The 27,051-nt window shown below is 58.9% G+C and overlaps 3 protein-coding genes across 3 annotated transcripts; 1 reads left to right on the top strand and 2 right to left on the bottom strand.

Annotated features, from left to right (window-relative positions):
• Window positions 1-349: 349 nt before the first annotated feature.
• PARM1 (prostate androgen-regulated mucin-like protein 1) lies at window positions 350-10,137 on the bottom strand. The gene is made up of 4 exons (XM_036381911.1): window positions 10,038-10,137; window positions 2,471-3,136; window positions 1,677-1,755; window positions 350-1,153 (listed from the first exon to the last, which is right to left on the bottom strand). Exons 1-4 carry the CDS (start codon window positions 10,087-10,089, stop codon window positions 1,069-1,071), a joined length of 882 nt encoding a protein of 293 aa, XP_036237804.1. The 5' UTR covers window positions 10,090-10,137; the 3' UTR covers window positions 350-1,068.
• Window positions 10,138-12,785: 2,648 nt separating this feature from the next.
• On the top strand, window positions 12,786-25,995 carry BTC (betacellulin). Its single transcript, XM_054514554.1, has 13 exons — window positions 12,786-12,858; window positions 15,514-15,609; window positions 15,828-15,945; window positions 16,082-16,228; window positions 16,541-16,648; window positions 16,741-20,434; window positions 20,670-20,812; window positions 21,364-21,491; window positions 21,670-21,791; window positions 22,512-22,676; window positions 23,044-23,183; window positions 23,303-23,432; window positions 23,820-25,995. Exons 1-5 carry the CDS (start codon window positions 12,786-12,788, stop codon window positions 16,644-16,646), a joined length of 540 nt encoding a protein of 179 aa, XP_054370529.1. The 3' UTR covers window positions 16,647-16,648; window positions 16,741-20,434; window positions 20,670-20,812; window positions 21,364-21,491; window positions 21,670-21,791; window positions 22,512-22,676; window positions 23,044-23,183; window positions 23,303-23,432; window positions 23,820-25,995.
• Window positions 19,857-24,391, bottom strand: GC (GC vitamin D binding protein). Its single transcript, XM_036381908.2, has 12 exons — window positions 24,283-24,391; window positions 23,088-23,157; window positions 22,518-22,650; window positions 22,214-22,425; window positions 21,903-22,035; window positions 21,729-21,823; window positions 21,348-21,477; window positions 21,055-21,257; window positions 20,654-20,786; window positions 20,470-20,567; window positions 20,182-20,314; window positions 19,857-20,102 (listed from the first exon to the last, which is right to left on the bottom strand). The coding sequence occupies exons 1-12, from the start codon at window positions 24,389-24,391 to the stop codon at window positions 20,049-20,051; spliced, it is 1,503 nt and encodes a 500-aa protein (XP_036237801.1). The 3' UTR covers window positions 19,857-20,048.
• Window positions 25,996-27,051: the final 1,056 nt, after the last annotated feature.

Genomic DNA, 27,051 nt, shown 5'->3' with positions numbered 1-27,051 from the left:
AGGGTGGTGGTTTTTTAACTCAGTTTGTGGTTTTTCTTAGCCAAGGTAGCCTAATTTGCTGCTTCTTGGGTGCCAAAAAGATGAAAAATAATTTTACTCATCCTAAGCATGTTCAGGGCCTGTGCTTCCCTGTGTATGCTCCCAGGCCCAACAGTTTTCCAGGCTGGCTGTGGCTGAGAGGTGCCACAACCAGTCAAGGTTTATTTTCTTGTTTTCATCAAGGTCTGAGGGCTTTGCTTTCCACTGCCAGGGAATTTAGCCAGAGGGAGAAGCTGCTGAGCATCCCCTTCCCAAACCAGCTCTGCCATCAGCCACCCCCAGCCTTCCCACACTAAAAGCTGGACACAAGTTGGGGATGAAAAGAACACTCCGCTGTATTTTAGCAGCCAAGTTTTTTTGAGGAATGGAAACAAAGCTGTGGAGTGAGCAGCCACATGTGTGAAATGGATGGTCAGTGCATCTTCCTGTGGGCTCCTGGGCTGCTTTTGGGACCAAACCCCCCACAATTAAATGGAAAAAATTAAATTAGGAACTTGTGCAAGGAAGCACCTGCAGGAAAAGAAAGGGAGCAGTGACTGAGCAGCCCCATAGCTGTTCATGGTTCCTGGGGAGACAAGGCAAAGGATTTCGTAGCAGGGCAACACAGGGAAGTGATTTTAGGGAAAGGGACATGTGAAAGCACAGGAGACCCTGGCACACTGCTGGCTCTGGCTCAGCAGCCCCCCACTCCCCCCCAGATCACAGAGCAGCAGCATTTCAAAGGATGCCACAGCACTGGCTGAACCTCCATCCTCTCCCTTGACCTCCCCATCCCTTCCCCCTGGGGAATTTGGCTTCCCTTGTCTCCAACAAGTGGCTGGCCTGCCCCAGGACCTGGTTTCCTGCTCAAAGGCCAAAATTGAGGTTTATTGTCAGCACTGCCCTCCAGTTCCTGCCATCCAGCAGCCCCATGGTGATCCCGCCTGAGGCAGGGGCTCCGTGCCCGGCATCTCCTCGACAGCGGATGCTCTGCTGCAGAAGCGCTTACTTATAAATTAAAGGTTTTTGGGGTTTTTGGCTTCATCCCTGCTAGGAATCATCGTACAGGGGGTTGTTGTAGTTGCCCCAGGAGCCGTAGTCATGGTCATCCAGAAGCCTTCCATAGGAGGAGTGCCTGCCAGGGAGAGCAAACCCAAGGTTACTTTGAGGATTTGTTACTTATTTTGCAATGGGATGAAGAAATATTAATGCAAAGGCTCCCTAGGTCAAGCTTTGGGGTGTTTTGAGAGGAAGGACCAGGAGAAGTGAAGCCCAGATTGAATTTTGCCCCTGTTGAATGAGCCTGGCCAGGGAATTAAAACCAGACCTTTGCTCATCTCAGCTGTCAGCAAAGGCTCATTAGGGATGCTCAGCACTGGGCTCTGCTGCTGTTTATTGTCCCAGCTTTCCCAAGGGATAATTACTGGATATGACTATGCTGAGCAGCATCCCTGGCATTTGAGCAGGGCTGTTGCAAAATGAGGGATGCAAACTCTGCTTTCCAGTACAGGAGTGGTGAGAAACGGAGCCCTGCTGGCACCAGAGGCTCCACATTGCCCTGCCACACCTGGGGACAGCATCTTCCTGCCACTTGGCATCATCCTGGTGATGGTAAGAGGGAGCCTCAGGGAGGGGGGCCACCCCAAAACCAGCCTTACCTGATCTTGAGGTAGGCAGCTGCCCCGAACACCAGCACCACCACCACGATGACCGTCACGGTTATGGCCACAATGCTGCCTGTGCAGGAAACACCAGAAAGGAAAGGGTTCAGGGTTCAGCTCCCTCATGAGTCCCAGCTCCCTGGCACACATCCCACACCCCATCTGCTCCCAGCCATCTCTGATGGGGGGAATATTCCCTCACTGCTTCCCAAAGGGGATGCCGGGCCCCCCTTTATCTTGGCAATGATCCCCTTGCCATAAGTGCAGAGCAGGTATGTGTGGGATGAAACACAGCTTGGGCACTGTGGATTCATTCTTTGCTGCTGCTCCCAGCACAGCATCCAGTGCTGGGAGCATCCAGTGCTGAGCTAAGGCTAGGAAATACTCCAGGTCTCCCCTTCTCCACCCACGTGGAGCACTTTTAAGCTGCCTGTGCTTGCACAAGGGGACAGGGAGAAGCTCGTGTCAGCTTCCTGAGGGCTCCAGGAGGGAAAATTAAAACCTACACCATCCTAACTCAGGCTGCACCCACCATCCAGCCACTTGTTTCCTCTCATCCTGAAGTGTTTCAAGTCAAATTTAGAACTGAGCATTTTATCCACATCTCCAGGCAACTGAGATTTGTTATCCACCGCTCCCGGGCTCTGCCAGTGCATCAGATGACATGGGCTGCTCCAGGAATTTTGCAGAGTGATGCTCTCAGGAAGCTGAGCACCTCTTCCCTTCCAATTTGGGGGTTTGCCTGTCCTACCTGAACACCCTGACATTCTCTGTGCACACAGAGAGCTCACCTGCACTCAGGGCACGTGGTACCTCCTCCATGGTGACCCCGGTGGTTTTCTCCGAGGCCGTGGCCTGGGCTTCCGTGGGGCTCATCACAGTCACTGGGGGGGATGTTGGCTCCGTGGCCAGGCTCGGTGCCATGGCCAGTGTCCCCAGGGAAGGGACATCCTTGGCCAGCAGCAGTGGCTGGGTCACGGCCGGGCTCACGAGGACGGGTGTCGGGGAGAGGCCCGTCCCGGGGGGTGAGGTGGGCTGGCTGCTGGGAAGGGAGGGGGCAGGTGATGGCACAGCCAGCTCTGTGGGGCTGGCAGCTGCTGCCAAATCCAGGGTGCTTCTTGCCAGGCTGGCAGGGTTTGCTGTCCGGGGAGCCTCTGGGGCGGCAGGCACTGAGCTGGGGCTGGAGGCCATGGAGGGACCTTCTGCTGTGGCCATGGCACTCACAGGGACAGGAGCAGGGGGTAGTGCTCCCACCAGGGTGCTGGCATTGTGGCCATCCCCCTCCAGGGGCCTGGAGGATGTCCCATCTCCGGAGGGTCCCGTGGACAAGGGCAGCTGGGGCTGGCCTGGAGCCGGTGTGGGGCCATCCCTGGAGTCTGGTTTCACTGGGACACCCCCCCAGAGCAAGGGGGGGTGGATGGGGATGAGGGGTGGCTCTGGGGAGTCATGGCCCAGTCCTAGGAGTGAGACAAAGAAATGTTAGTGACAGAGCAATCCTTGGGGCAAGCTGGTGCTTGAGAGAGTGCTAAAGGGCTTGGGAATTCACCTGGAAATAACTTTTAAAGTGGAGAGAGCCATCTAAAATGAAGCCTCTCTCGGAAATACCGCTGGGTACCTAGAGGTGAGGCTGAAACCAGACCAGCTGTCCTGGCATCAATCACCCCGTTTTTCCTCCAGTTTGGGATACCCCTATCACTCCAATCACCCCCTCCATCTGCTGCCAGCAGCAGGGGAAGCAGCTCCTCCTCAGAGCAGCCCCTGTGCAGCTGGGAATGATAACACAAGACATCTCTTTCTCCTCTCCCCCCATTTCCTTGTGCATTCATTTGTCTCCATTTCTTAGCACGAGGATGAGTCATTTCTCCCTCTGTCCCCACCAGCTGACTGCTGGGGCTTTTTCTCCCCTTTCCAGGGGGGGGAAACTCAGCACGGGTCCAGCACTGGCCTCCTCAGTGTGGCTGGGATGAGGGAAGAGTGTGCCAGCACTGTGTGACATGGGGAGGCATTTTAATTCCATGTATTCATTTATTTACATCCCCCAGAGAAAGCATCCCAAGCCCAGAACTGGGCAGAGCAGGAGCTCACTCCAGCTGCAATGAACTAATCAGGAGTGGAGAGGACAGAAACATGCAGTGCCTGTCTGCAGGAACAATGGGATCTGGCACTGGTGAGCAGGGACTCATTAATGCAGCCAAAATTGCTTTTTTTGGTCCTGTGGATACCCATGTGGAAGGACCCCATTTTCCCAAGGAAAGGGGTCTTGGAGGAGCGACTGAGGCCATGGCAGCTCTGCTCTCCTGAGGACAAGCACTGGGAGATGGCTCCGAGCTGTCACCCTGCTCAGGCCGAGGACACAAACCATGGAAGAGGGAGGAGGAGAGGGATGACAAGCTGGAATCTGGTCACTGCAGGGAGGCCTGGACCAAGGACCCTTCACACCACACGGTTCAGATTCCATCTATATGTCAATATTTTCACACCTGGAGCTTTCAGATTTCTCCAGCAGGTCCCAGCCAGCCTCTGCAGCCCAGCAAGCAGGATCCTGCCAGGACCTCAGGAGTTTGTTACCTCTGTAAGTGCAGATGCTCCCGGTCCCTCAGGGACACAGGCAGCTTTCTACCTCCCTGCAAAGCCACCCTGATGTCCCTAAGTGCTTGGGGTCAGCAGAGCTCCCATGATCTGCCTGAACTTTGGAGGCAGACCAGAGCTGGCAGTGCTGCTGGCCGGGATGAGTCAGGAACTTTCCGATAACATCTGAGGGGCATAAATTTGGAGGCTGAGCCAGAACTGCAGGCAGGAACAATCTTTGGCTGCTGGCTGAGAGCTCCCAGCCAAGGAGGTCACAAGTCACAGGGACTCTTTCCAGGAGAGCAAGGAAGCTCAGCTCAGCCCTGGTATCCCCTGCCTCTCCCTACGAGCAGCCCGTGCCTGTGCTGTGCTCTCCCCTGCCTCCTCCATGGGGGATCTGGGATCCACCCAGAGGAGGTAACCCCAGGAAAGCCCTGCCATGATCCCAGAGGCAACACAGGCTGCTTCTGAATGGGGTTAGGATTGAGGGACAAAAGGATTGAGGGCTTCTTTGGCTGGTGCTCCATGTGTCTCCATCCATGTCCCTGCACCCAGCTGGTGGGCAGCCTTGTGTGCACATCCTGTCCTCTCCCCAATGCATCTGAAAGGGAAAACCAAAAGGAAAACAAAAACCAAGCAGAGTTTTTCTTGGTTTCCCCAACACCTGGTTTGCAGGAGCTGCTGCTGGGGGACAAGGGACAAACCAGACAGCCACAGCACTTCACACAGGACCATGTGGCTTGGGAGGCTGAAACTCCTCCAGCAGGGGCTGTCAGAGGGACTGAGGGATGTCAGCTCCCAGAGGATGCCCAGCATAGCTCAGCCCTGAGGAATTTGCTCATCTAATTCACTTAGGGCAGTTGACCACCCTGCTGGAATCCATCAGGGAGCAAGGCGGGGGCCTCCCAGGATGAGGTGACTGCCCAGGAAAGCAGCAGTGTCACACTCCAGGGCCCCACAGCAGCTTTGCAAAGTCCTTTTCCTAGGATTTTCTCACTGGGAATACAGAAAACAGCCAGGGAAAGAAGACCCCAAAGCTGTGTCAATCTAATATCCTGCTCTTAGGGGAAGGGGATATTCTTAGGGGAAAGGAATATTCTTAGGGGATATTCTTAGGGGGATATTAGCCCTAATCACATGCCAAACTGAGGAATTATCCCTCTTCTCCTGGTGAATTATCTCCCTCTCCCACTGCCACGATGCTCTCCTGGCTCCTGGAAGGCACAGAGAAGGGCAGGTCTTGCCCTTGCAGGAGCTGAGTGATGCTCATGTTCCTCTTGGGAAAGAGCTGCTTGACCTGGGCTGGCAGCCTCTCCAGGATGCACTTCCCAGGCACTCCAAAAGCCATTGCAGCAGATCCTGAAGTTCTCTGCCAGCTGAAAGGCAGCCTAAAAGCCACCAGAGAACATCTCCAGCCCGAGTGAATGACATCAGGCCGGAGCAGCAAACAAACATCCACTGATAAAGGCAGAGATGGAGCTTTTAGCCAGCCTCACTGCAGAGCTCAGGGCCTCTGACACAGTGACAGGAGATCCCAGGAGCAGCCCCAATTACCTACAGCCCCCAAGCCCCAGCTGCAGCCAGGGATGCTCCCCCAGCAGCCAAGGACAAAGGGATAATGCAAGTTTCCACAACATGGGTGTTGTTTGTTCTGCCTGCCCTTACACAAGGAATCTCACCAGCTGTTCTGAACAAGAAATACAGCAGCAGCAGGAAAACAAGGAGGGCTGCTGGACACACTCTGGTGCAGCCAGCTTGGGTGCCACTTTCTGTGCCAGTTTAGCAGCTGGCAAACACCCAGAAAACAAAAGTGACCAAGGCCATAGGTAAGCATCACTGCTCTTTAAAGCAAAGCCCTGTAGAAACCGGGCTTTAATCACAAGAGTGAGCAAAAAAATACCTTTTGCCAGTCCTGTATCATGCTGCTCCTCACCAAATGCTGATGACAGAACAGCCCTGAGTCCCCTGAGCGAGCCTTGGGTTGTCACCAGGTTAAGTGATGCAGAGCAGTAAAACAATCTAGATGTAAATATAAGTAAGGATTTCCTGCCTGTGACCTCGTTGGCTCAGCTTTGGTTTCTGTGGCTGGGGATTCCCATAACTTTGTGCTGATTTTTGGAAGTTCCCCTCCCCCTTGTTAATGCTCAGGTATGATTTTCATTGTATTTCTCTGCTGTAAAACCAGCAGCATCTGGCTGTGGATGGCAAAAGCTCTCCTTACATCAGCTAGGACTAAGCCAAACTGGTTTTTGCTTTGGGTTCAACGAGTTTTTCCAGCTGTTCAGCCCTGCACTGCCTCTCCTTCTCTGTCCCCATGCATTTTGGGATCTGGGGATGTTCAAATCTCCCTGGCTGGGGGCCCCACCTGCAGTGCACGGGGCTGTGACTGAGCTCTGTGCTGATGTGGGGGCAGGAGCACAGAGGATGTGGTGGTTGCTCTGGGCCTTTAACTTGTGTCTTTCTCCTTCTGGGGCTCTGTTGTGGACTCTTGCCTTGTTATCCCAAAGAAATATGGGTGATGGGGAGGTCTGGGAGCAGTTCTGCCAGCTCTGAGCTGTGTCTCACACTCACTGGGATTTTGATCCACCCAGCTGGATCAGTGGTGGGAAATGGTGGCTCCTGTGGGCATCTCCAGCTGGAGGTGTGCAGCAAAGCTCCAGCACTGCCTGTGAGTGCCAGCAGCAGCACCCCTGCCTGACGTGCTGCTCCACTCCTTGCTGCTCTGTCCCCTCTGTTTTCAGTGCCAGGCTCTGCTGGAGATGGTGTGAGACCAGTTCTGAGAGGAGAAGGACACCAAGGGAGAAAACCAGAGGCCAGAAACAGCACCAGGTAAAAGGCAGAGCTCTTCCCTGCCCGTGAGAGGCAGCCAGGGCCATCAGATCCAATAAATGTGCAGTTGCTGTGATTTACTGGCAGGCCGAGCTGGCTTCCTGCGTGATTAGTTTTATTCTGCTGCATGCTCGTTAAGTGCCTGAGCTCTAATTGCTCTGAGGCTTTCTGTAGCTCAGAGAAACAGCTGCACAGCAGAAATCCCTGTGTCCATGCGTCCATCTGTCCCAGCCATGAGGCCTGCACACCCTCCAGAGCCTGAGGAATGCTGCCATGGGCAGAGTCCCCTTGAGGAGGCAGGAGGGAAGCTCCAGCACCCTTCCCAGCTGAAAATAGCTTTTTTTTTTTTCTGTTAAATTCACACGGCTCCCTGCATGCTGCACACTCCCTCCTTCCTCGCCTGGGGTGGGTGTGCAGGTTCTTCCCTGCCCCATGATCCCAACCCAGAGGTGAGGACTGCTGGGGGCACAACAAACCCAGGCTCCAGCCAAGGAAAAGGTAGTGATTCCCCCCAAAACTAAATGTTGCTCAGTTATTCAGCCCTTAAGCCCTTGATGCTGATGCTGCAATGAAATTATAGCAGAAAAGGAGGTGAAGAGGAATTTTTAGGTGATTTTTTCCTCCTGAGAGTGGCAAAACACCTGTCAGCACGTACAGCCAGAGGTATCTGATGAGGACCTGGGGTGGAAAGCAGTAGCTGACAGCTCCAGCCCCTTCTAAAATGATGTCTTGCTTGTTTAAATAAAAAATACATTAGGAATTTCTAGTTATATTCTTGAAACATGCCAACAAGTGTTATGCTGTGCTGATTTCCCCTGGGGAAGGGGAATAAGGGATCCCATGGGATGCTCTTTGCTGTCTCCTGGGGCTGGGAGCTGGCAGATGGACCTGCCTGCTGGGGACGCCTCACAATATTTTTTCCCATATCTTAGATATAGCTCTGGAGCCAGCCAGGACTTTTGCAAGAAGCAGCTCTGCCCAGGGTGACAACTCCCCAGTTCCATAATTTTCCTGGCTGGCTGCTAATTAGTGCTTCCAGGTGCAGCTTCCAACGTGCATCAGCCCCATTCCAGCCCCTCCCAGGGGGAGAAGCAACTGGGCTTGGCAGAGGAATTTTGGAGCATCCTCTGGTATTAGAGCCTGATTGCTCATTTGGGCTGGGAGAGGGGGTAATTACCTGGCTCCCCTGTCCTTCAGCTCATGGGGGAGCAGAGTGCTTGAAGATTTGCCTCCTCAGTGGCAGAATTAAACAGCCCATGAGGCTCTGAGAGCCCAAAAAGCAGCTCTTCCAGCCCAGAGCCTCCGCAAAGAAGCACTCAGAACCAAGATCTGCTTCTAAAAGGCACTTAAATATGTCCCAGCTGGGGCACAGGGGGAGCTGCAGGAGGGGAGAGTGGGCCTGGGGCTGGGCACCAGGTCAGGAATAGAAAACAGGCTTCGATTTCCATCCAGAGGAAGGAGTAATAACAGGATAAAAACTTCCTTGTGCGAGACGCTGCTATTTCATTACATGGCCAGGTAAAGTCCAGACTTATTTCACTCCTGGCCGGTGACATCCTGGCTGTCATCTGGTTCTGAAGAATGAGTCTGGAGCAAATTTAAATTGTGCTTGGTGTTTCCTCCCAAGCAAGATATCTATATATATATATATACATAGATAGATAGATATAGACATATATACACATACACACACACACTTTTTTTTTCTTTTTTTAAAAAATTATTTCAGTGAGGCCAAAAATGTTGCAGAAAGCATCTGAAAGATGCTCGAGGGCTGTTTGGGAGCAGCCTGAGGGACGTGGGACCAGAGTCCAGGGAAATCTTTCCTCTTTCTTGTGCCAAGCCTGGCTGGCGTTGGAGCTTTGGAGAGGGATGGTCGTGGGAACAGCTTTGGGTTTGGTCGGGGCGCTGGGAAAAGCCCGCCCCCAAAAGCTGCCTCCCGGCAGGGACCGCCTGCTTTAGGGGCACAGTTGGGCCCGTGAGGGAGAAGAAAGAGCATCCCCAGCATCTCAATGCTCGTCCCCATCCCTCCTGAACGCATTTTCTAGGGAAGCACAGATCAGGAGCTCGCTGGCAAATCCCCCTTTTTCAGGGACAATTATCCATCCCGCTCTCCCTGATCGGCTCTCCCTGATCCAGGGAAGATCTCCCGAGGTCCGGGGTCATGGCTGGGGGTCCCGCGGCTGCTGCTGCCTGCGGGCTGTGCCGGGGAGATCAGCCCGGCCCGGGCCCGTCCCCTGGTGCTGCTGTGCCGGCAGCGATGTGACAGTGACATCCCAGCCGATGGATCTCTCTCTCCTCCCGCGCAGCGTCCCCGGTTATGCAAGTGTGTTTTCCATGTTCCCGGGCAGGCAGCTCCTCGTGTTTATTAAAAGCCCAGCCTGGGCGGGCGGGCGGAGGGGTGACCTGCGCTCGCTGTCGCATCAGCCGGGGACAGAAGTGTCCCCGCCGAGCGCCTCGCTGGGGGAAGGTGTGAAATCGGGCAATTTCTGTGAGATGGAGACGCTGGTACCGCCGGGGGGAGACGCCAGGGGCTGGGGGAGTGCGAGCTCGGCTGAAGGCCAGGGAGAGCCACAGAAGCTCCCTGGAAGCAGCGACCGCGGAGGGAAGGGACATGCGGGGCCGGGGTGACTCCAGCCCGGCCAGGGGGTGGCCGTGAGGACACTCCGGTGGCCCCATCCAGCCGCCCTCCTTCGCGCAGTCGGGGACTCCGCTGGGGACCTTCCGAGGGGCGAGGGGTGAGGAAAAGCGGGGTGCGACACCTCTCGCACCGCCGTCATTGGGGGTGACCCCCTCGCACGGGGGGTGTGAGCGGGACCCGCGGTCCCACCCGGGGTCCGGGAAGGAGCCGGGCTGTCCCCGGCAGTCGCGGGGCTCCTCCGTCCCCGCGGCCCCCATCGCTCCCCGCCCGACCCCGCGGGGTCCCCGCCGTGTGCCCCCCGCCCATCCCGCTGCGCTTACCTGCCGGGAGGAGGAGGAGGGCGAGGAAGAGCAGGCGGCAGCAGCAGCCCATGGTGCCGGCGGCGCTGGCAGCCGCGGCGGGAGGGACGCAGTGCCCAGCCCGGCCCGGCCCGGCCCCCGCCACCGCCCCCCGCCCCCTGCCCGCCGCCCGGCCCGGCCCACAGCGGCACCTGCCGGCACCGGCACCGCCGGGAACGCGGGCACGGGCACCGGCTGCCAGGGACCGACCGTGCTGGACTGCTCCGCCTGCCCCGGGATGAGGCACCGGGGCTGGATGCCGAGTGCCACACGCTGCCGGTGGGTGTCACACGCTGGGGACCAGGCGTGGAGGGCTCTGGTGCCAGCCGGTGGCACCCACTTGGGGTGCTCTGTGTCACCGGTACTTGTCCCTCTTCCTTGCCTGGGATGGGTGTCCAAGTTCTTCCCGGCCCCATGATCCACACCCAGAGGTGATGCCTGCTGTGCCAGCTCCTGGCTGTGTGATGGTGATGGCCTGGCACGGGTTGTTCAGAGGAGCTGTGGTTGTCCCATCCCTGGAAGGGTTCAAGGACAGGCTGGACAAGCGTCAGAGCAGCCTGGGCTAGTGGAAGGTGTCCTGCCCATGGCAGCAGGGTTGGAACACAAAGAGCTTTAAGGCCCTTTCCAATTCAAGCTATTGTGTGATCTCGTGATTCTGGACCTCCCTTGGGATCCCCAAGCCAGGTATGAATCCAGGGGAGCCAGGGACTCAGGGTCCTGCCTTTCCATGGTACAAACAGCTCCCAAAGTGCAGCTCCCGGTGCTCCAAGGACCCAGCCAGGAGACAGACACCTGTGGCACACCAGGAGGTACAAGGACCATTTTTTCACCTCTTTCCTTCTGGGAAGAGCTGTGCTGCTGCGGGTGAAATATTTTCAGGCTGAACTCATCCTCCCCAGGCTTTTGCATGCTCACAATGGAAAAGGATTTTCAGAGCCCGGGCTGTGGCCGAGCTATCTTTACCCGGGGTTGCTCAGCCCTCTGCTCTGCTGTATTGTGTGGCCTTTTCTCAGGATGGATCCTGGCTCTGGGCCTGAACCAGCCGGGCACAAAATCCAAGTCAGCTGGCATTCCTCAGGCGGACGGGCGCTATCAGCATCTCCGCTGCTGCTGCTGCCGTGGGAACAGCGTGATCCTCTCCCTGGTTCCCTTCTCACATCCCTGTTGTTTTTGGGTGCTGCGTGATTCCATGGGCAGGAGTTTTTTGGGGGGGACGGGGCTGGGCACAGCCGCTGCCCCTCGCTGTGGCCCCGGGTGCGAGCCGCGTTTGGGGTGCCCAGGGCCAGGCTGTGGCGAGCCCGGAGCGCCCCGAGGGCCACCAGCCCTGGGCTCCAGCTGCCACCTGCTGGTCACCTCGGCCTGCTCCTCCCGGCATGGCCTCCCGGGAGCAGGGAGAGATCCTTTTTTGGGGATAACTTTGGCCATCTCTTTCCCATTGCTGCTGGTACCATCTTCCCTGAGGCTTCAGCCCTTTAAAATCCCTTTAAAATGCCTTTCCCCCACCAGTTTTATCCAGATATGAAGGATGCTGGAGGGAAATTTTTCTTTTAATGGGGATGAGGATTTTTTAATTTTTTTTTTTTGCCTGCTCCCTGCCTTTGCCCACCCCACTGGGATGAAGCCAGCTCCTCTTGGGTGATCCTGTGCCACATCCTGCTGCCAGGTGCCAGTTTTGCTGGTCTTGCCCAAGCCCCCAGCAGAGCTTTTGCACCATCCTGGTGGTTTATGACGCTTTGCCTGTTTTTGGGGGACGCTGGCAGGGAGCCGGCGTGGCTGTGAGCCGAGGGGCCGGCGGTCCCGGTGTGCCGGAGCCTGCAGCAGGAATTTTTGGCTGGCCAGGGCTAGGGGAGCTTGCTCACCCGCTGGTCAGCGGCCAAATGGCATGGCTGGGTGGCTGCCAGAACTCACATTAATAGCTGCCAGCTTGCAGTTTGAGGTCACCCGTTCTTTCCAGTCTTTCATTTCCACCTCCATCGGCGCCTGGGGGCTCCGCGGCCGCTCCCCGCCCGCGCCCCTGTCTGCCGGGAGAGGCCCTGAGCCCTGCTGGGAGCCGGGACAGTGCCGGAGCATCCCTGCCGAACAGCCCTGGAGGGCAGCAGGGGACACGCCGGCAGCCGGGGGACACCTTCACCCCTGTGGGTCTCTTCTGTTCCCCAGGATGTCAGTCAGGGGAGCGGGAATACCCTCCCAGCACACCCCGAGGGAAAAATTACACCGCGAAGTGTATTTTGCGAAGGCACAGCCCCTTGCAGAATAATTCGGGTTGCCGTCCTTGCCTGCCAGGGCCCCTGGGAGGGTGTTTTACAGCCGCTCGCTGTGAATTAATCCACCTTGCTACAGCAAGCTGGCCACGGATAAATGCTCTGGGGAGGCGAGGCTGGACTTGGACGCTCTGTCCCCCTGGAGAGGGGATGCCCAGAGCCCTGCCTGGAAGCCATGGCAGGATGGGGGATCTCTCCGGCTGCCCAAATCCCCAGGGATCCGTGGCGAGGCATCTGCTTGACGCCTCCTGGCAGGACGAGGTGGGACGCGCGTGGGTGCGACACCCGGGAGGGGACACCGGCACCGCCGAGGGATGGCTCCGGCGGGCTGGGAGCCGCGCAGCTGGAGGAGGAGGCGCAGCAGGAGGAGGAGGAGGAGGAGGAGGGCGGCGGTGCCCGAGCGGCCGCCCCCGTCCCGCCCCGCCGCAGCTGCCGGGCACCGGGCACCGGGCAGGAGGCGGCGGCGCGCATGGAGGCGGCGGCGGCCCCGGCCCCGGGCGGCGGCCCCGGTACCCTGCTGCTCTGCCTGGCCCTCGCCTCCGGTAAGCACGGGCGTCCCCCTGCCCCGCCACCTGCCCGCCCCGGGATACCCAGCGGCTGGCAGGCTGCTCCTGCCCGTCCCGGCCCGGTGCTTCCCGCCCTGCGCGGTGTCACACCCTGTCCCGGCACCGTCTCTCTCTGGTGCCGCTGCTTCCCGCTCCCAGACTGATGATCCTGCACCTGCCTCCCGGTGCCATCCCGGTGCTCCCCCCGCCTGTCCTGGTGCTCCCCCATCCCATCCTGCTGCTCCCCGGGTCCCTTTCTGCTGCACCCTTGTGTTCCCCCCTCTTACATCCCATCCTGGTGCTGTCCCTGTCCCATCCCAGTGGCTCCCTGTGCCCCCCTGGACAATCCCATCCATGCCAGCCCTTCTTCTATGCCCAGCCCTGTCCCTGGCCTCCCCCTGTGCCCCCAGGTTCCATCCTGGATCTCCCCACCGTTCCAATCCATTGCTCTCCTGCTGCCTCTGAATCCCTGAATCCCTTGGGGCCAGCGTGGGGGCCAGGATGACCTGGCTGGATTCTGGAGCAGGACCGGGATGCTTTTGCTACCTGTTGAAGGGACACTGCTGATGGGTGTCCCGCGGCCATCCTTGGCAGCGGTGGGAATGTGGGATGCCGGGGCAGGGGGGCAGTACCTCTTCAACAAGTGTGTGAGCATTAAATTCCCGTGTTAGTTCCTAAGTTTTTGGGAAGCAGGCAGCTGCAGACAGGTGTGTGCTGATGGCTGCCAGGAAATAACCACAGCCAGGCTTGGGAGCTGGGACCCTCCCTGGCAGGGAATCCTCCCCGGCACTGGGATTTCGGGCGAGCTTTTCTCTCCGCAGGGAGCAGCTTGGGTTTGGCCCTTTGGCAGGGCTGGTGCCACAGCACTTGGCCAAACCTGCCAAACCTGTGTTGGCAGGAGGAAGCCGAGGGTAGCCGACCTGGTTTGGGGCCGGTGTGTCCCCTCAGAGCACGGCCCCGTCCTGGCTGGCTGCTCCCCTACGGTCTGGGCTTTCCCGGGAGAGCGTGGGGGTGGCAACAGCAAAACAATCCAGTGTTTGGGATGCTTCCCTGGGTTATCTCTGCCTGTTCAGGAGAGGGTTCAGCCCGAGATAGCGCAGCCAGGGCATCAGGGAGCTGAGGGTGCTGACACCTGCAGCCTCCGGGTGCCGCGGTGCGGCCGTGGGTGGGCACAGCCCCCTCCTCCGGGGCTGGCATTGCCGCCAGGGCGGCCCTGCCGAGGGGCTGCCAGCCCGGAGGGTGCCAGAACTCCGCATCTGGATGCAATAAGGGTGGGGAGCTCGGCTTGGTGGGGATCTTTCCATGTCGAGCTGTGAACTCGGTCACCGCGAGTGAAGTCAGCCTCCCTCCCTGCCTCCCTCCCTGCCTGTCCCGGCTGTGCCCACGCCGCCCACAGCTGCATCCCGGGCTGCAGCCGCCCCATGGCTCATCCCTGGCTCTGGACAGGCAGCTCCCACCCTCTGGGTGGGGCGGTGGGCTCCCTTTCCCCCCGCAGGGCTCTCTCGGGGCGCTGGCACCCGCAGCGCGATGCTGGCTATATATAGCCAGGAGGGACGTGTGCGCCGGGAATGTCCCCGCTGGGGGACGGGGAGGACCCGAAGTCTCGGGGCAGCTCCCACCGCTGTTGCCAAGGTGCCAGATGAGGAAACAGGGAGCGGGAGACCAGGCTGCCAGGATTTGGCTGTGCAAACTCTCCGCTCCCTGGGAAGCCTCCAAGTGCCCCCACACGGGATGGCACAGCCCCTCCTCGGGAGCCACCTCCGCGGGAGCCACCCGGGCCCTGTCGGTCAGGCAGGACCTGTCCCCGCTCCCTGGGTGCCGCCTCGGCCGGTGAATCCCCGGGGAGGGCCGGGCGGGAGCGGGGCCGTGCTGAGTCAGGGCTGGTATGCCAGCGATCCGGTTACCGCCGCTCTGACGCGACCGGCTCGGTTTCACCCGCGGGGCCACGGGGAGAGCGGGGTGGCCCCTTTCCCCCCCCTTTCCCCTTGCCCAGGCTGGGCAGGGCTCCGGGCAGACCTCGGAGCACCTCGCGGTGCCTAAAGGGGCGCCAAGAGAGCTGCAGAGGGACTTGTGACAAGGGCACGGAGCGACAGGACAAAGGGGAAGGGCTCCGCACTGACAAAGGGCAGGTTTAGATTAGATACTGGGAAGGAATTCTTCCCTGGGAGGGTGGGGAGCCCTGGCACAGGTTGCCAGGGAAGCTGTGGCTGCTCCATCCCTGGAAGTGTCCAAAGGCAGGTTGGACAGGGCTTGGAGCAACCTGAGCTAGTGGAAGGTGTCCCTGCCCGTGGCAGCAGGGTTGGATGAACTTTACAGCCCCTTCCGGCCCAAATCCATCAGTGATTCCATGAGTCCGGATCTCCCTGGGGATGCCTTCCTGCATCCTCCCCAGGCAGAGCAGCAGCTGGCCGGGCTGTGTGGTCCAAAACCCACCAGGCTGGCTCGCAGAGCTCCGTGCCGGGCGTTGCTGGGTGGAGGCAGCGGGCGGGGAGCGGCTCTCCCTTCTCCCGGCCCTGGGGAAAAGCTGATGCCGCCAGCGCAGGGGGGCCGCGGGCCCAGCTGCAGAACCCGCTGCCAGCGCCCCCTCTGTGGCTCTGGGAGTGCTGGGCGCTGCTGGGGGTCCCCCTCTGAGCTGCCTCCGCTGCCCTCCAGGCCTGGCGCTCTTCAGCTGCGTGGGCGCCGATACCAACGTCACGGCCGGGCACGGCACGGAGGGGCTCAGCTGCGGCACAGCCAAGGCATGCACAGGTAAGGGAGCGGGAGAGAGGGCCAGGATGGCGGATGAACAGGTGTTGTGTCTAGCGTAGCCGTGTGGCATCGCTGTGCCAAGGACACCCGTGCCACCCCCGCTGGCTGCGGCCGGGCGGGCTCGGAGCTGCTGTGGGGATGCGGCGGCTCAGGGGCGCTGCTGTCTCTGGGCAGAGCTGTCATCCCTCTGGGGCCACTCTCCGTCCTTGTCACCGCAGGGAACGGCACGCAGCCGCGGCGGCAGGGCCACTTCTCGCGGTGCCCGGAGGAGTACCAGCACTACTGTGTCAAGGGCAGGTGCCGCTTCCTCGTGGCCGAGCAGGCCCCCGCTTGTGTGTAAGTCACCCGCGGTGGGGACACGGCCACACACGCGGGATGCTGCGCCCGTCTCCCCCGGGAAAGCGGCGTGAGGGGGGCATGGGCAGCACGGCAGCTTTTGGGACCGCCCTGTGCCTCCCCTGTGCCTGGGCAGGTGCGAGCGGGGCTACACCGGGGCTCGCTGCGAGAGAGTGGATCTGTTCTACCTGCGAGGGGACCAGGGCCAGATCGTCATCATCTCCCTGATCGTCGCCATTGCCGCCCTCATCATCCTCGTTGTTGGCATCTGCCTCTGCAGCCAGTACGTGGGGGAACGGGGCGGGAAGGGAAAGGGAAAGGGAAGGGGGAGTAAATCCTGCCCGACTCCCCTGGCTTCGGGCTGGCTGAACTGGGGCTGTCCCAGGCTGGTGGGACCTGGTCCTGCAGGTGTTGGGAGGTGCCTGAGACATTCCTTTGGGGCTGGAAATCAGGTGTGATCCCCTGGGGATCTTCTGCAGGGTAAAAGCCGAGGGAGAGGGAGGAGCATCACTGCCATGTCCCCTTCTGCCTCTTTTTTGTTTGGTTGGTTGGTTTTTATGATTTCCCCCCCCCCTCCCCCCCCCCCCCCGTCAAGCCACTGTCGGAGGCAGCGTAGGAAGAGGAAGGCAGAAGAGATGGAAACGCTAAACAAGGACGGACCTTCCAGAAGTGAAGATGTGCGGGAAACGGGCATCGCGTGAAGGTGCAGGGAAGCGGGGGGGCGACAGAGCCGGTGCGACGGGAGCCCCGCATTGGGATGGGTGACAATACCGATGGGCTCTGCTCTCTCCGCAGGAGCTCCCGGTACCTGCGGGCGGGTCCCGGACGGCAGCAGCGGCTGGCTGCATGGGCGAGGGCTAAAGCGTGCGGCGGCTTGAATAAAGGGGTGACGGAAAGTTGTCCCCAGTGGTGTCGCCGATGTCCTTGGGGCGCGGGGGCTGCGCTGCCGCACTGTGGCCGCCGGACGGCGACACTGAGCTGGGGCGGGGGCCGCCCGCCTACAGCGCCCGCAATGGCCACGCGAGGGCGCCACAACGCCGTCGCCTCCGTCCCGATTCCGGGCCCGGCTCCGCTCCCGCTCCCGGTCCTGCTCCCGGTCCAAGGGGCTCTGCTGGGTTCGGGTCCCGTCCCGGGCGGCCTGGAGGCTGTGCTGGAGGTGCTCCCATTGCCACCGCGCCTCCCCGCAGGGACCGAGCCAAGCTCAGCGTCCCCGGGCGTCCTCCCGGTTCCCGACAGCCGGCGGGAGAGGGGAGGGAGTGGGTGAGGGAAACCGGGAAAAACCAGTGGAAAACAGGTGAGAACAGGGGAAGAACTGGGTGAACCGGGGCCGTTGGCTCCCGTAGCCCCGCGCTGCGGGCTGCGGTGCCCGGAGCTGCGGTCCGGACCCTGCCCGGGCAGGCACCGGGGGCTGCGCTGCCGCACCGTGGCCGCCAGACGGCGACACTGAGCTGGGGCGGGGGCGGCCCGCCTGCAGTGCCCGCAATGGCCACGAGAGGGCGCCACAACCCGGCGTGCCCGCTGGGGTGCCCGTGTCCCTGGCAGTGGGTTTGGGCACCGACCCTCTGCGGGGGCACCCCATCCATCGGCATCCCGGGATGGGGCCGGGTGTCCCTGGTGCCACCCAGGCCGTACCACTGGAGGTGGGGATGCAGTGGAGCCGCGGGGCCCCTGCAGCTCCCAATTCCCAGCACGGGAGCAGCTCCCGCTCCAACCGGGGCCCAGTGACCACCCCAGTGGTGCCAGTCCCTGGGGAGGTGTTGGTGCCCAGACGATGCCACGGGGCTGTGGAGGGCTCATCCCCGTACCCAGGCAAGGAGCACAGCCCTGAGGTGCCAGGGGACATTGTTTTGGGCACCTGCTTCAGCAGGGTCCAGGTTGGGGAGGTGGATTCTCAATTCCACGCAGCTGCTGGAAGCCCTGGTGTGAGCTGAGAGGCAGCAGCACTTGTGAGGTCACCCCCCCCATAAAAGGCTCTTTATCCTCAGGCTTTGCTGGGCCTGCCTGGGGGGAGCCAAGCCAAGAGGAAAAAATGGTTGCTGCTGCTTTGGGAATGTGCTGTATACAGTCTGGGAGACCAATAAAATGAAAAGGAGGTATGAGACTTTTTCCTGTCTGTTTTTTGGGGGGTTGAAGCTGATGGCTGGAATACTGCAGGCCCAAATGGGCTGGGAAAAGCAGGCTCTGGGAAGTCAGCAGCCCTGCAGGCCTCAGAGGTGGATAAAGCACTTTCAGGTTTTTTATAATGCTTCATGGAGCCCTGGCCAGGTGAATGTTGGATCTGTTTTATTCAGTGCTGGGTTTTCAGTGCTTTAGGTAATCCTCACTTTTCCCATGGCAACCCCACATTCTCTGGTTGTAGTGAAGTGATGCTTCCCTGGATGCCACCCTGGAATTCCTGCATTGCCACTGAATTCCTGCTTTAACCTGATGAGTTCCTGGGGAGCAGACAGACTGGACAGGAGGTGTTGTGCTGAGCACTAAGGCTGGGAATTTAAAAAAAAAAACCCACACAACCAAGTCAGGAACTTTGCTGCTTCCTTTACATTTTTGGGAATGGGTCAGAGAGGTGATGGGATGAAAAGGCAGGAGGTGAATCCACCTTGTGTCACTGGGCTAAGGGCAGGAGGAATGAGAGCTGGAAAAAAAAATTGCCATAAAAAAAACCAAATAAAAATCCCAGCTAGAACAGAGAGTGGGAAAGCCAACTGGTTTATGCCCAGGCTGGCAAGGACTGGATGGAATCCCTGGGGAGGTGATGCTGGCTGGCATCAGGCAGGAGCAGCCTGAACTTTCCAAGGAAATCTGGTGTTTTTGGTAGGAGGATTATGATTTGTGTTGTTTTGAACAGCAGCTGAGGTTTTTTTTGGTGGCTTTTCCCCCCATAAGCAGTGATGGTGTCACCTGGCAGAGATATCCTTGGCTGGCTTAATGGCATTTCCCCAGTTTTCCTTGGAATCCCAGAGGGTCACTGGAATTGTCAGCCCTTACCCTGCCCATCTGGAATGTGAAGGATGCAAACCTGAGCACAGCAATGAGGTGTGGGTCACCCACCCCAACAGAACAAGGTGAAACCCAACTTATTAATTGGAAAGAATTAGAAACAATTGGCAATTAATATTTTGGAAAATAAATGCCAAAGGCGGGCTGTGACATGAGGGTGGTGGGTGGATCCAGTGCCTTGGCATCAGCAGGTCTAGTCCCAGGCCAGTGGGATCCTTGGGGAAAAAAGTAAAAGCCAAAACCAAACTAAAACCAGTTTCTGCTTTCTGTCCAGGGCTGTACCCCACGATAAGAGGGGCTCTGGCAGGAGATGGACAGGGATGGTGCCAGCCAAATCCATCTTGTTTCTCACATTCCAGGGCAACTCATCAGTGATCCAGGGACTGCCAGTGCTCCCCAGAAAAGGGACAAGCTGCCTTGAACAGGGAGTTCTTCCTGGGTTTGGCTCCATTTTATCGCTCTGGCTCATCTCTGCACACCAGGTGTCCCCATGTCCTTCCTTCCCTTTGTTGCACACAAAGCTGCCACATCTGGCCTCGGGGGATTTTCTTGCTTTCCTGGGCTGGTTTTGCCATCTTCCTGCATCCCAACCCGGGGCTCTTTTGCCTGCACCACCCCCAAAATCCGCCCCCCTGTGCTGGGGAGGGCTCACCTGGGCAGGTGGGGGGCTGGGGGTGCCCAGGGTGCCCCTCTCAGGGTGCTGATGCTTCCACGTAGCTGGATACCCCAATAGCCACAGATTGCTGTCTTTAGGGGCATTTGATGAGACTTTTCCCTGGTTTTCCTTAGTTTTTATAGCTTTATCTCCCAGGATCAGGGCTGGGACCTGTTCCTACCTTCGGAGGTGAATCTGGGCCCCTCTCCCACCCTCTCCACGGCCCCGAGGGTGCACAAAGCCTTTCCAGCCGCACTGCAGGGCATTTTTGTCTTTATTTTGGCTGCAGGAACACAAACTGTGGGCTCGGTGACACCTCCCATCTGCCGGACGTCCAGCCCAGCTCCCCGATGCTCCCTTCGGACGTTCCCGGTGTTCCCGAGCTCCGCCTCGTGTCCCTGTTCCATCGGTGCGCGATCCCTGGAGAAGTGATCCCTGCACCAGCAGCCTATCCCAGCAGGCAGGAATCTCCCTGGCACAGCTCCCCCAGCTCCGAGGTGACCTGGGGAAGGAGGGAAGAGCCGAGGGGCAGCCCCAGAGCAGGTGCGGCCCCGCGGGGGGCAGGAGGGGCCCGGCCCTACCTTGGAAGCGCAGAGAAGCGGCGGAGCGTCCGACAGGCAGCAGGAGGAGGCGAAAGATGCTCGCTGCTCCAGGAGCTGCTCCAGCGGCGCCGGGCTGGGCTCGGGCTCGGGCTGGGCCAGACTGTCCCGCAGCCTGCGATGGGGAGCGCAGTTACAGCGGGAAGCGGAGCCACGCGGCTCCTGGTGCATCCCGGTTTGGCATCCTCAGCATTATGGACGGATTCTGATTGCATGAGAAAAAAAACCTACCCAGGTGGGTTTTTTGTGGGGGGGAAGGGAAAGGCTCACCTCTTCTTGAACTCAAGGAAAGGCAGCTTGTGGTACTGCCCGCAGAGCTGGTCGGCCTTTGCCAGGAAGGGGAACAGCTCTGCTGCGATCCGCTGGCGCTGGGGGCAGAGAGGACGAGTTACCAGGATGGGATTTGGGGGGCACTGGGATGAGGGGGAACAGGATGAGCCCCCACACCACTCACCTTGCTGTCCCAGCAGGCAGAGGGGTCCTTGGAGGAGCAGCATTCCTCCCGGAGTTTCCCAGAGGAGTCGTAGAGCTTGGCGAGGACGGCCTCGGGGAGGTTGGGATGCCTCCGGGCCAGCTCAAACAGGAACCTGGAGTGGGAAATGAGAGAGCTCAGGTGAGTTCTCATTGTGGCTGCTGCTCAGACTGGGATGGGGCTTGCTTTTGGCATCTTTGTGCAGCCCCTGATGGCACTCAATTCCCCAGAGGGAATTGAGGATGTTCCCCTGGTTATCCCCATAATAACCTAAGCACGGAACAGGGTCAGGAACTGGTTGGACTCAGTGATTTTAGGGATCTTTTCCAGCTTAAATGGTTTTATTCCATGACTGCCCCCTAGCTGCCATGGGTCCTGCTCACCTGGTGGCGTGGAGAGCCCCCTCCTTGGCACACAGCTCGTTGTTGGTGGGCTCTGGTGGCTCTGGCAGCCTGGTAGCTGGGGCTGGGGGCATGGCCAGGATGCAGAAATGGTTTTCCATCAGGTTTTTCCCCTGGCAGCAGGCGGCAAAGCGCCTGTCCTGCGCCGACAGTGCCGAGCAGACTCTGGACGTGTGCTCCAAGAGCTGCAGAGAGGGAGCAGGGCCTGTGCAGGTGCCCTCAGCCTCCTGAGCTCCTACTGGAGCTGCTCTGGGCTGGGCTCCAGCCCCTCCTACCTTCTTCTGCATGCAGTCCTCGGCCATGGAGTCACAGCACTGGGAAGCCACCTCGGCAGCGTCCTCAGCCAGGGGCAGCAGCTCCTCGAAGGAGGCAGTGGGAATCTTCTGAGCGAGCAAGGCCAGGGAGCTGGGGAGCACAGGGTGAGTGGGGCTGGGAGCTTGGATCCCCCTCCCAGGAATCAGCTCTGAGCAGGGTAAGGGAGGGCCCTCAGGGGATGGGGAGCGCAGGGATTGCTCTGTGCCTGTGCTGTGCACGGGGCAACTGCAGGGATCCACAGCAGAATTAAAGCTTGTTTTCCTAAATGCTGCCTGCCAACAGGATCTGCAGCAGGAGAGAGGAGCCCTGTCCCAGGATGGAGAGGCCATTTCCCCCCGTACCTGAAGCTGGCTTTGTCCTTGCCATAGGCCGAGAAGCGGGAGCAGATCCGGTTTGACGTCAGGGTGAGTAGGGAGAGGGTTTTCCTCTCCAGTTTCTGCCACAAATAGAGGATGGAAGTGGAAATTAGCACAGTGTTTGCCTGGCTCCCTGGGCAGTGAGGATGGGGGTCTCACCTCCTTCAGGAAGCAGGCAGTGGGTGCAGGGGAGATGCAGCAGGTGGAGACCATGGAGAGGAAGGTGGTGGTGGAGGCCAGGAGCACAGGCAGGGGAGCCTGGCTGTAGCTGCTGGCATACTCATAAAGAAACCTGTGACAGAGATGGTTAAGGAGATCCAGCACCTCAGGATCAGGGAATCGGGAGTGTAAGTGGGGTTTGGGGGCATTGAGGTGCTTCAGGGATGGGAACCCTCTCCAGGCACCCCCTCAGGCTGTCAGCCCATGCCACAGGCCGGTGCCAGCACCCAGCCGGGCGCAGCCTGGCTCACCTGTCGGCGAATTCCCGGGGCTCCAGGCGGAAGGCGTGGCAGAGCTCTCTGTCGGAGGGCTGCAGGAAGCGGGGCAGGGGCTGGGGCGGGTGCCGCAGGGCGGCCAGGCACAGCTTGCGCTCCAGCCCCTGCTGGCCGCAGCACCGCGCCGCGCCGGGGTGCGCCGGGAAGGGCGAGTCCGCCCCGCAGGATTTATCCGACAGCGCCGTGGACTGCGGGAGGGGGGACAGGAGGTTATGGCCACGCCGTGCCATCGCCCATTACCCATTATTGGGGTCTGTTGGATGTTTTTGGTCAGGCTCACCCCTGCGTCATAGCAGGAGGGGTCGGCCCCATCGGCGCAGCAGGTCTCGGCCAGGGAGACGATTTCCCGGACGAGGTGGCCGATCTCCTGGAAGGTGCCGTTGGAATATTTCCGGCTGGTGGAAATGATGGTCCTGGCAGCAAAGACAGGGAGAGCCAGGTGAGCCTTTATCTTCAATCAGAAATCACCTCACAGGACTGTTCTGCTCAAATGGGTTTAACAGTGCTGGCCGTGGTGCAGAGAGAAATCACAGCATATTCCTTGGAAAACAGCCAGGAAAGAACTGGAACAGCTACCAGGCTGGGGGCTGTCACTTACAGGGGACTGTGTGTGAGAGCTCTGTGAGAATTCTTAATCATTTAGGTGCTTAATTGGTTTTTTTGAGGAATTCAACAAGGAATCAAACTTTTCTCCTGCTAAAAGCAATCAGACACCAGGGGTTGAATTGCATCTCCCCTTTTTGATGAATTGAATCCATCTGCCCTTTTCCATGATTTTTATTTACTGTTTTCTGTTCCTGGCTCAGGTGTCAAGGCTCCTGGAAGGGCATCAGCAGCAGGAGGTACCTACAGGGTTCTGAAGTTCTCCTTGCCCAGGATCTTGTACTCCTGGCAGACCTTCTCCCGGACATAAGCTTTCCCTGAAAGTGCAGGAGAAGGAGGAATTGTGAGTAAGGAGCAAGGAATGCTCTGTCACCACGGAACACACTGCTTTAGTCACTTGGGGTTTGTTCATTTTTTTCACTCCATTACTTCTTTTTCCAATTTTTCCACCACTTTTTCCAGGTGGCCCCTGGGGAGATGTTGTCACAGCCAGTCTGGGAGTAGCACCCCTGGTGTCCAGGCTGCTGCTCCAGCTCTGCAGCCAGGGAAAGGGGCAGGGAGAAAACCCTCTCTGGAGCTGGGAGAGCTACAGGTAAATTATATGGCAGGTTTGGAGCATGGAATATGTGGGGTTTGATTTTCTGGCAGGGTCTGGAAACCATAAGGGCTGGGAAACCATCTGGGGCCAGGTCCACGGGGCAGCCAGGAGTGAAAACACTCCCAGCAGTGCTGCCCTCCCTGGAAAAACAGGATCGATTCCCATCCGACTCTGTGGGGCCAGACCTTGGCAGCAGCAGGGTAAACACTGATCCCGGTGTTCCCTGGGATTGCAGCCTGGGGCAGGGTCACCTCCCCAAAACCCAGGGCTCTGGGCCATCACTCTGAGGGTCACATCCCTCTGGTGGCAAGGGAAGAACAGGGTGAAGGCAGGGGGTTCCAGAAAAGGGGAAGCCAAGGAAAAATTGTGTCTCTTTCCTAGCAGGAACATCGGCTCCCGGTCCCAGCTTGTGGCATTTCTGTTCACTTGTACAAAGCCATGTGGGAGAGGTAAGTTTTAGGTGGTTTTTGGCAGCTGGGGGAATTCCCTGAGGGGCTGAGAAGGCAGCAAAGGATGGCAGAGCATCGTTCCCACCAAGAGGTGAGTGTTGCACAGGAATGGTGCTCCCCAAGGGGGGGTCAGGAAATCCTATTTTCCTTTAGAAAGGAAAATGCCAGTCCCTGTGGCTCTGTCCTCTCTCCATCCCACCTCCTCCAGCATCACCCCACAGTGGCATCCTGGATCCCAACCCATCCTCCCAGCCTTTCCCTTCCCTCTCTGGTTCTGCCCAGTGGTTTGGCTGCAGGCTGGGAGAGGGGAGGCCACTGAAAACCTCTGGAATTGAGGCCCCATCTCCATGCCCCTCATCCCAGGGCCAGCACAGCCCCGGGACCACCTCTCTTACCTCGGTGTAAGGCCTGTGCCGCGGCCAAGAGCGGCAGCAGGGCCAGGGCTGCCCTCATGCTGGAGCTGGCTCTCCTCCTCCTGCTGGGAAGCAGCACCAGGAGTCCCATCCTGGGGTTTTTATGGAGGCAGGGTCAAAAGCTGGGAGAATGATTAACCCCAAAGGGCAAGCATCCTTGGCCTGCCCCCTGGGGCCTGGCTGCCAGGGCCTCAGAGATCCAGACAGTTTGAATCATTAACTTGGACAAACAGGGATGGGTGGCCCTGAAACCTTGGGATCTGTGAGGGATGCTGGGAGCAACACCGACAACAAGAGGAGGAAAAGCACTCCATGCACCCCGTGAGTGGAAAGCCCTGTGTGCTTAGGATACTATCTCATCCTGAGGAAGGAGACACACTTTTTTTGGGATGTCAGCACCCCAAACCCACTGGTGCTGCTGGGAAATGCCGGTTGTTATCCTTGGAAGCTCAGCTCCAGGCTGCACCTCAGGTTTCATTCCTGCCACTGCTGGGTTGGGGTCTCTGCTTTGCAGCCCCATCCCAGACTTTTGCTGGGACTGTTGTAGAGCTCTCCCTACAGTGCATCTTTCCCTTTGTCCCTAGAAAAATGAAAATTCAGCATCTTATCATCTTCTAGGGTCCTAAGAGAAGCCGAGGAAGAGGAGAAGATCCAGCTGAAGTGATCCTCATTAGTCCTGCCTGGGCAATTGATGAGAGGGAAGCAAAGAGGGAAGGATGGAGATCCAACTGCTGCAGTGAGACCCTGTCCTAGGGTGACGTTATGATGCTTGTATCCCCATCCGTGTGTTCTGTTTGTGCTGGATATCCTGTTCTGTGCCTTCAAGACTGGCTCTGAAGGGTGTCGCAGACATCTTTTTCTGAAAATCTTTTCTTTAGGATTTTCCTGCTGAAGCTGACAAGTTTCAGCAACAAATGTAAACAATTATTATCTGCTGCTGTGGAATGCAACAGGTCCACCTGTGATTGGCCCCTCTTGGATGTTTGTAATTAGTGGCCAATCAAGACGGAGCTATCTCGGACAGAGTCTGAGAGAGCTGCCTTTGTTATCATTCTATTCTAGTCTTAGCTCAGCAAGGTTCTGAGAAAACTTTTTCCTTTCTTTTCTTTTTAGTATAGTTATAATGTAGTATATATATATATATATACTTATATATATATATATATAAATAATAAAATAATAAATCAAGCCTTCTGATCATTGACTCAACATTCTCGTCTCTTCCCTCATCCAAGAACCCCTGTGAACATGGTCACAGAAGGGTGCAAGTTTTGTTTTGGTTTCTTATCAGCTGCTCCCCCACGGCTGGCGAGACACCGAGACGGTGCAGTATATGGCGCTGCTTTTGCTTTTTTCTTTTGCTTTTTGCTTTGCTCTCGATCTTGCTTCTGCTCATTAGCTAGTTTAGCTAAACAATCCAAACAGTCCCTGGACTGTTTCTCCTTTCCTTTTTTTGGACCTACTTGAACCTGCTCTGGACTGGGACCTGGGAACACCAAGAGTCTGCACCTTGTGGCCTGCAGCAGCTACCCCAGCACCGGAGGGACTGATAACAAAGCGACCACCCCCAAGAAAGACTTTCTGAATTTTTCATCTTTTTTCAGAGCGGTGAAAGAGTGGTGTCACCCAGTATTGTTCATTTTGTGTGCTTGGGGGTGCTGTGCCTGTTAAATAAACAGGTTCTTTCCTCTTCTCTCTGAGGAATTCTTCCTGAACCGGTTGGGGGGAGGGGCCATGTGGGTTTGCTGCCTGGAGGGGCCCCCTTTTGGAGATTCTCTCTCAAATTTTCCCTAAACCAGGACAGACCCCTGGCCACCAAATCCACCCGGCCTCCCCACGCACCCTGCACTCCCCCTGAGGCCAGATGTTCCCTTTCAGACCACACCCCTGGGACGAAGACAGAGCTGGTTTTTATGGAAGAACCCGGGTTTTTCTCCCAGGGATCTGCACTGACAGTGAGCTGCAGCTCGGGACCAAATCCTGCTGATGCAGGAGATAACCACATTCTGTTCTTGATGATTTATGTGTGAAAGCTGAAAATAAATAATTAGGGACTCATGGAATAGCCTCCTCTCCTGGATTAACTCTTCCTTATCAAACTTTCATGTCACGGCCGGGGCAGCTGGGAGGCGGCGCCCACAGGCCGGGCCGCCCCCCGAGCACACGGTGCGGGTTGGAGCCCCCGCGCCGGGCCCGGTCCTGGCCGCGGTTCCGCGTCTGCACCGGGGAGCGGCCGCCGCTGTCCCGCCCGGTTCCCCGCCGCCCCTCCGGGGCGGGAGCGGGACTCGGTCCCAACGTCGGGCCCGGAGCGGCTCCTCCCGCCCCATACCGATCCCGGTCCCGATGCCGACGGGGGAGAGGCGGCACCGCCCGGCAGACCCAGGCAGCGCTCGGCCCCCGCACCCCGGGCCACGGTCACGGCCCGGCCGCAGCGCCCCGGGCTCCGAGCGGTCCCCGGCGGGAGCAGCCGTCGGACGGGGCTCGCACAGCGCCGAGCGAGGCTCCCGAGCGATGGCCCCGGGACCGGGGGAAACAGGGAGGCGGGGCCACGGAGAGCGGGCACGGGGCGCTGCGACGGTGCCACCGCCACCGTGGCCGGGGGGCAGAGCGCCGCTGGGGTGTGCCGGGCGGTGCCGCCTCTCCCCCGTCGGGCGGATCGAAGCGGCACCGGCCCGGGATCGGTTTCGGGCCCGGGATGGCCGCGGGCACGGGATCGCGGCCGTTCCCCGGTGCGGAGGCGGAGCCGCCGTG

This window comes from Molothrus ater, chromosome 4 (assembly GCF_012460135.2).
Source record: "Molothrus ater isolate BHLD 08-10-18 breed brown headed cowbird chromosome 4, BPBGC_Mater_1.1, whole genome shotgun sequence".
Lineage (NCBI taxonomy): Eukaryota > Metazoa > Chordata > Aves > Passeriformes > Icteridae > Molothrus > Molothrus ater.
The sequence above is the reverse complement of the archived record's forward strand: the minus strand, read 5'-3'. Positions and strand labels throughout refer to the sequence as shown.

Coding starts and splice junctions, on each gene's coding strand:
- PARM1 (XM_036381911.1), bottom strand. CDS start 10,089: ATGGGCTGCTGCTGCCGCCTGCTCTTCCTCGCCCTCCTCCTCCTCCCG. Junction 1,756..2,470: donor ACCACGTGCCCTGAGTGCAG/GTGAGCTCTCTG, acceptor TTTCCTGCACAG/GCAGCATTGTGGCCATAACC. Junction 1,154..1,676: donor GCTGCCTACCTCAAGATCAG/GTAAGGCTGGTT, acceptor TCTCCCTGGCAG/GCACTCCTCCTATGGAAGGC.
- BTC (XM_054514554.1), top strand. CDS start 12,786: ATGGAGGCGGCGGCGGCCCCGGCCCCGGGCGGCGGCCCCGGTACCCTG. Junction 15,610..15,827: donor CACAGCCAAGGCATGCACAG/GTAAGGGAGCGG, acceptor TTGTCACCGCAG/GGAACGGCACGCAGCCGCGG. Junction 15,946..16,081: donor GAGCAGGCCCCCGCTTGTGT/GTAAGTCACCCG, acceptor GTGCCTGGGCAG/GTGCGAGCGGGGCTACACCG.
- GC (XM_036381908.2), bottom strand. CDS start 24,391: ATGGGACTCCTGGTGCTGCTTCCCAGCAGGAGGAGGAGAGCCAGCTCC. Junction 22,036..22,213: donor CCCCGGGAATTCGCCGACAG/GTGAGCCAGGCT, acceptor TCTCTGTCACAG/GTTTCTTTATGAGTATGCCA. Junction 20,103..20,181: donor CGCTTCTCTGCGCTTCCAAG/GTAGGGCCGGGC, acceptor CTCCTTCCCCAG/GTCACCTCGGAGCTGGGGGA.